This window comes from Dendropsophus ebraccatus, chromosome 3, assembly GCF_027789765.1.
Source record: "Dendropsophus ebraccatus isolate aDenEbr1 chromosome 3, aDenEbr1.pat, whole genome shotgun sequence".
NCBI classification, from domain to species: domain Eukaryota; kingdom Metazoa; phylum Chordata; class Amphibia; order Anura; family Hylidae; genus Dendropsophus; species Dendropsophus ebraccatus.
This window is the reverse complement of record NC_091456.1, coordinates 196,861,014-196,868,932: the sequence shown is the minus strand read 5'-3', so window position 1 is coordinate 196,868,932 and position 7,919 is coordinate 196,861,014. Positions and strand designations below refer to the sequence as shown.

Sequence of the window (7,919 nt, the reverse complement as noted above, 5' to 3'; positions counted from 1 at the left end):
ATGCCCCCCACAACATGGCTAACCTCAATGCCTTCCACAACATGGCTGACCTCTGTGCACCGCCCCCCCCCCACAACATGGCTAGTTAGAAGCCGCCATGAAACAGACTCGGGGGGCAGGTGGCTCGGTCACTTCCTATGCCTGACGCCTGCTGTAGGGTTACACTTGTTGAGCCTTATTCCTGTTTTTTCTGACCTCCTGTAATATCTTGACTTGTTTCTCACTACTCTTTGGCTCCGCCATCTGGTCTGTATTTGGATACTTCTGCTTCTGACTTAACGTTCTGTGTCTCATTTTCCTCTCCTGGTCCTGACCTGTTTGTTGCCGCCATCAGCCATTGTGTTTTATCCGTCTTTGTCCCGTCTTACGTGCCACCTTATTCCAGCACAGGGAAGGGCACCGAGTTGTCCGCCATCACTTGGGCCCAGTTTACACTGAGCAAAAAGGTTGGAATTCTGTGGCGGAGCCCCGCTGTGCTCAGTGTCCTGCAGTGAGTGAATAAGAGGGCGTGCGCACATCCGCTTCCTCCCCTCTCCAAAGAAACTACATGCTTCATGTAGTTGGAGCGGCATCTAGATATGCTGCTTAGTGTTCTGTTCATTAATACACGTCACTCTGATTAGTTTATATGACTTTATTGACAATCCTTATTCTGATTTGTCACGTTAAAGATGGTCTAACTCATTAATATGCTAAACAGGTCCCAACATGTTTCACCCCATAGTACATAGAACACGGCATCATCAGGGGATATATATAAAAAAAGACTAAATCCATAATAAGCTCCAAGATCCTAGAATCTGGAGGACCTGACGCCACATAGATGGAGGGGATGAAACATTTACTAACCGCTTTTCATTAGGAAAATTTCTTCCTTCTATATTTGTGCCTGATCATTTTCCTCTATAGTACACAGCTCATTGTCTAGTTTACCAACCACCACCCTCTCTCCTGTGAGCGGTGGCCGGGCTGCTGATGTCCTCGGGGGCCGGTAAGTATATTTCTATCCCTTCTATGTCTTCCTCTCACGGGGCTGTGGATTGTCCCTGTGATCTCAGTGGGAAACAAAGAGATGCAGAACTGATCCCACTCAGCATGGCTGCGTCCCGTCCTCCCCCCAGCGAGAGTCTGGTGATAGACAGGATTCTCTTCTCCTGTCCGTCCATCCTGTGGCGGCTGCACTAATACACTGTACATAGAGCAGCAGGGACTCCAGATCCTCCCCGGCCTCCCTGCTCCTGTACTGTGTATGCATGGCCACTAACTATGCAGAGGAAGCCGCTGCCGCCCACTCAGGACCTGTGTCATCTCTCACATCATCATAACCCTATATATATATATCCACATGAGATGGAGGGAGAGGAGACTAAGGTTTAGAAGAAACATTTTATTACCAATTGGTGAGAAGTTTGGAGCTGCGGTATATGATATCTGTATTACCGCCAAATCTCCTCTGTACATGGGGAATACATAGCTGTGGTATCTGGATTCTATCTGATCATTCAGCGATCTCACTTGGCTTCTCCTCTGAGTGACTGTTTAGATGTTTTATAAGTTTATCTTTCCGCGCAAAACATTTTCCACATTTATCACATGAATATGGCTTCTCTCCTGTGTGAGTTCTTTGATGCATAGTGAGCTGTGACTTCACAGTGAAACATTTCCCACAATCTGAACATGAAAATGGCTTCTCTCCTGTGTGAGTTCTTTCATGTATAGTGAGATGTGGTTTCTGAGTGAAAGATTTTCCACACTCTGCACATGAAAATGGTCTCTCTCCTGTGTGAATTCGTCGATGTTTGTCAAAATCTGATTTACGAGTAAAAGTTTTCCCACATTCTGAACATATAAATGGCTTCTCCCATCTGTAAATTCTTTGGCCTTTAACACGATTTGATTTATGAGTAAAACAGTTTCCACATTCTGAACATGGAAATGGCTTCTCCCCTCTGTGAATTCTTTCGTGTGTAAGAAGATGTGATTCATACATAAAACATTTACCACATTCTGAACATGTAAACAGCTTCTCTCCCATGTGAGTTCTTTCATGTGTAACAAGCTCTGATTTCACAGTAATTTGTTTCCTACATTCTAGACAGGAAATTGGCATTTCCCCTATGTGAGATCTGTCATGTATAAAGAGAGGTTTTCCACATTCTGAACAAAAAAATAGCTTCTTATTTTGCTTAGTAATCTGTGATGAATCAGTAGATGGGACTGGTATATAGGGATCAGATGCCAGATCTTTGCTGTGAGGGGCTGGAGGTAGATCTGGGGTAATAGAATGTTCTTCATATGTATCCTGTGTGATAGGATTCTCTGCTTTATAACCTGAATATATCAGATTTCCCTCTGATCTCCGGGTACAGTCACCTGACAATAGAGAAGAGAGGATTTCTGAGTAATAAGCTTACAGATGTTTCATATATTTATACTTAGATTGAAAACTCTCATAGCAACTTAGAAGATTATTGGCAGAAACCTCTAGCTATACAGCCCAGCATACCATTATATATATATATATATATATATATATATATATATATATATATATATATACACACTCACCGGCCACTTTATTAGGTACACCATGCTAGTAACGGGTTGGACCCCCTTTTGCCTTCAGAACTGCCCCAATTCTTGGTGGCATAGATACAACAAGGTGCTGGAAGCTTCCTCAGAGATTTGGGTCCATAGTGACATGATGACATCACACAGTTGCCGCAGATTTGTCGGCCGCACATCCATGATGCCAATCTCCCGTTCCACCACATCCCAAAGATGCTCTATTGGATTGAGATCTGGTGACTGTGGAGGCCATTGGAGTACAGGGACCTCATTGTCATGTTCAAGAAACCAGTCTGAGATGATTCTAGCTTTATGACATGGCGCATTATCCTGCTGAAAGTAGCCATCAGATGTTGGGTCCATTGTGGTCATAAAGGGATGGACATGGTCAGCAACAATACTCAGGTAGGCTGTGGCGTTGCGACCATGCTCAATTAGTACCAAGGGGCCCAAAGAGTGCCAAGAAAATATTCCCCACACCATGACACCACCACCTCCAGCCTGAACCGTTGATACCAGGCAGGATGGATCCATGCTTTCATGTTGTTGACGCCAAATTCTGACCCTACCATCCGAATGCCGCAGCAGAAATCGGGACTCATCAGACCAGGCAACGTTTTTCCAATCTTCTACTGTCCAATTTCGATGAGCTTGTGCAAATTGTAGCCTCAGTTTCCTGTTCTTAGCTTAGCGGAGTGGCACCCGGTGTGGTCTTCTGCTGCTGTAGCCCATCTGCCTCAAAGTTGGCTGTACTGTGCGGTCAGAGATGCTCTTCTGCCTACCTTGGTTGTAACGGTTGGCTATTTGAGTCACTGTTGCCTTTCTATCAGCTGGAACCAGTCTGCCCATTCTCCTCTGACCTCTGGCATCAACAAGGCATTTCCGCCCACAGAACTGCCGCTCACTGGATGGTTTTTCTTTTTCGGACCATTCTCTGTAAACCCTAGAGATGGTTGTGCGTGAAAATCCCAGTAGATCAGCAGTTTCTGAAATACTCAGACCAGCCCTTCTGGCACCAACAACCATGCCACGTTCAAAGGCCTCAAATCACCTTTCTTCCCCATACTGATGCTCGGTTTGAACTGCAGGAGATTGTCTTGACCATGTCTACATGCCTAAATGCACTGAGTTGCCGCCATGTGATTGGCTGATTAGAAATTAAGTGGTAACGTGCACTTGGACAGGTGTACCTAATAAAGTGGCCGGTGAGTGTATATATACAGCCCAGCATACCATTTTTTATATATATATATATATATATATATATATGCAGCCCAGCATACCATTATATATACACCCCAGCATATCATTATATACAGTCCAGTATACCATTAGATTTCCCCACCTCCTGGCTGCACTGGTGAATCATTGTGAGGTGTCAGAAATCACTGCCCCTAAATCCTTCTCTTCTGAAGTCACTAAGGGTCCTATTACACCAACAGATTATTTGACAGATTTTTTAAGCCAAAGCCAGTAATGGATTTGGAAAGAGGAGAAATCTCGGTTTTTCATTTATTACCTGTTCTATTACCTGTTTATATTCCCATCTGTTGGTGTCATAGGACCCTAACACAGAACTGCCAATATGATACTGGATAGAGGATTCCTTCTCCCCAAGTGCATTATTTTACATTTGGAAACATTGATCTGCAGTTTCTATAGTTTTGACCACTTATCTAACACTAAATCCTCCTCCATATTACTGACACCTCCAGGAATATCAGCCCTATTGTCTATTGTGTCATCAGTAACAGGAGGAATATATAACAGAAGACTGACAGGACACAGAGCTTATAATATCACACAGAATAGTTACAGCCGGTGACTGAGGAGAATGTGTGACTGTTCTCTGCATTTACTGGTCACTACTCACCTGGGCGGTTACCTGTAGTGATGTCCTCCTTATACTGCTCATCACTGCTGTCATCTGTCTCTTCTTCTTTTTTTACTATAATGTTTATACCATCATTATAGTTCAATTCTTCCCCCCGATTCGTGATCTGTGAGCAAATAAAAAAGGTGAAGACGAGAACACAGTAAGGCTGAGTTTAGACTACAGAATCCGCGTAGATAAGTTCCGGCGATCGTACCCGTTTACGGCGGTGCGTATATCCGCCGGCTCCATAGACACCATTCTATGGTTTCGGCAGAATTCACCTGCCCAAAGAATTGAATCTATGGTACGGCAGAGATGCACGCCTGCTGCGGGCGGTAACAGGCAACGGAATCGGACGGAACTTATCCGCGCTGATTCCGTAGACTGAACCCAACCTTAGAGGTGAGAAGCTAGAGGGGAGGAGAACAGATGAATGACAGTGTATGGTATTAACCCTTAAGGGCCTTTTACACAGGCGGATTATCAGCCAGGAAAGATGGAGTAAATTCTTCTGTTGCTGATAATGTTAAAGTGGATCAGCTGAGGAGCCAGAAACTGCCAAATCCTCTACTGATCCTGTCTCTAGAACACGCTCCAAAATTTATCATTATCAGCTGCACATCTCCCTGACTGATTGACAGCTGGAGGAGGAGGGACCTGAAGACACAGAGGCTGGACAGGAAGCAATACAAACAGGATGCCGGACCACAGCAGCTGTGTGATCTGGCAACTGACAGCACACATATCTGTGCTGTCCGTTTCCATGGCTGCACGAACAATATATGGATCATTCATGCAGCCCAGCCACTCGATCTGTTGTGCTATGTAAAGGGGCGTGGCCAACAATCACGGGAAAGGACATTTACCTCCATTCTAGATATCATAGGGAAGATCTCCATCTACCTGATCCTGATCCTGTGGGAGAAGAGGACGGGGACATCTCTCTGGTGCTGTTCTCTTACTGGATCTGACTGGAGGGAACACATACAGAGACTGAATTCATTCTTTCCATCCAGATAATACAGAGAGGAGGTGTGTATATAGTCCTGTCTATTACCTGCTGATGGGAGGGGCTGCTGATCCTCCAGCATCACATCCTTGTACTGATCCTTGTGTCCTTCTACATACTCCCACTCCTCCATGGAGAAATAGACCGCCACGTCCTGACACCTTATAGGAACCTGACACACACAATGATCACACAGTCATCCCCCCCACCCCTCCAGTGGTGTTACTCTATAATGTCCCAGCATTCCCAGCAGCCACAGTCTCACCTCTCCACTCAGCAGCTCCACCATCTTGTTGGTGACTTCTAGGATCTTCTCTTCCTCCATTTCCTCATGTATCAGGGGCCCCGGGATTGGGCTCAGGGTTCTTCCCCATCCTTCACCCCCAGGGGCCCCACAGCGCCCACTAGAGGACTTCTTCACTACTGTGTAATCCTGTGTATGGAGAGACACATTACTATCACTCCATCCATTCCCAGAATCCCTCACCTCTCCAGTCCTATCCATCTGTTATTCCATAGATAAGAATGATGTCATGATGACATCACTCCCAGAATCCCTCACCTCTCCAGTCCTATCCATCTGTTATTCCATACATAAGAATGATGTCATGATGACATCACTCCCAGAATCCCTCACCTCCCCAGTCCTATCCATCTGTTATTCCATAGATAAGAATGATGTCATGATGACATCACTCCCAGAATCCCTCACCTCTCCAGTCCTATCCATCTGTTATTCCATAGATAAGAATATCATGATGACATCACTCCCAGAATCCCTCACCTCTCCAGTCCTATCCATCTGTTATTCCATACATAAGAATGATGTCATGATGACATCACTCCCAGAATCCCTCACCTCCCCAGTCCTATCCATCTGTTATTCCATAGATAAGAATGATGTCATGATGACATCACTCCCAGAATCCCTCACCTCCCCAGTAAGCAGGAAGAGTATGTGTAGGGTGAGGGTTATTATCCTGTCGGCCATCTTGTCTCTGTCTCTCTCCATGGTTGATGGGTCGGTCTCTTATATAGAAGATATCAGCAGAGGATCCTGGAGGGGAAGAGGAGGAGACAATGTAATGCGGCTCTAGATTCCTGTAGATAGAAATATACATGGACAGGAGGGGATATGGGGGAACATGGGAGGAGACAGGAAAGTGCAGAGGAGGAAGGACGTCTATGGCCGCAGTCCCTGCTCCCTTACATAGTATCTATGGTGGACAGGAGCCGTGTGCTTCCCCTGTGCCTCCAGGACCTGCCATGATGTCACAGTCATGTGATCAGTCACATGGAGGAGGAGGAGTCACATGATCAGGGGCTGCTGCTCAGTGTATGCAGCAGAGCTGTGTGTGTGTGTGTGATGTGTGTGGAGCAGAGCTGTGTGTGTGTGTTATATATGCCTGCAGCAGAGCCCTGTGTGTAATGTACATGTAGCTGAGCTGTATGTGTGTAATGTACATGTAGCTGAGCTGTATATGTGTAATGTACATGTAGCTGAGCTGTATATGTGTGTAATGTACATGAAGCTGAGCTGTATGTGTGTAATGTACATGTAGCTGAGCTGTATGTGTGTAATGTACATGTAGCTGAGCTGTATATGTGTGTAATGTACATGTAGCTGAGCTGTATGTGTGTACTGTACATGTAGCTGAGCTGTATGTGTGTAATGTACATGTAGCTGAGCTGTATGTGTGTAATGTACATGTAGCTGAGCTGTATATGTGTAATGTACATGTAGCTGAGCTGTATATGTGTAATGTACATGTAGCTGAGCTGTATATGTGTGTAATGTACATGTAGCTGAGCTGTATGTGTGTACTGTACATGTAGCTGAGCTGTATGTGTGTAATGTACATGTAGCTGAGCTGTATATGTGTAATGTACATGTAGCTGAGCTGTATATGTGTGTAATGTACATGTAGCTGAGCTGTATATGTGTGTAATGTACATGCAGCAGAGCCCTGTGTGTAATGTACATGTAGCTGAGCTGTATGTGTACACGGTAGAGCTGTATGTGTGTAATGAATTTGTTGTCACCACCGGAAGGATCACTCTCCTCTTCCTCCTCCAACTCCTCTTCGCCCCATCTGCACTGAACCAATGGGACGCATTTAACTTCAATGCTACCCTCGCAAGTATAGCCACCAGCCTCCTTCTCTTCAACAGCCTCCTCCATGTCCTCATCGTCCTCTTTCTCCTGCAGCCAGGGCCGTGACAAGGAGTAGGCAGGGGTAGGCGATGGCCTAGGCTGCCAAATGACAGGGGGCGCCACCAGGCCGAACCTGGAAAAAGCATACAGGAGGTGATTACATCAGCCCCCTGCCGGGAGATGCACAGCCCCTGTGAGTCCTCATGCTGCTGTACATAAGAGGGGGAGGGGCGGCTCCCTGCCGGGACACTGCTCTGGCTGAGCTCTCACGGCCAGGAGGCTCTGACCTGGTGCAGGACGCCAGCATGGGG

General features: G+C 45.9%; 1 protein-coding gene across 1 annotated transcript in view; it reads right to left on the bottom strand.

Annotated features, from left to right (window-relative positions):
- Nucleotides 1-619: 619 nt before the first annotated feature.
- LOC138786672 (uncharacterized) overlaps nucleotides 620-7,919 on the bottom strand; it is an 89,147-nt gene continuing 81,847 nt past the window's right edge. The window contains exons 18-20 of the mRNA XM_069963650.1: nucleotides 7,558-7,741; nucleotides 4,442-4,610; nucleotides 620-2,373 (exon numbers count right to left, since the gene is read on the bottom strand). Of these exons, the coding sequence (XP_069819751.1) occupies nucleotides 1,499-2,373; nucleotides 4,442-4,610; nucleotides 7,558-7,741 (1,228 nt within the window). The 3' untranslated portion in view covers nucleotides 620-1,498. The remainder of the gene's footprint in view (nucleotides 2,374-4,441; nucleotides 4,611-7,557; nucleotides 7,742-7,919) is intronic.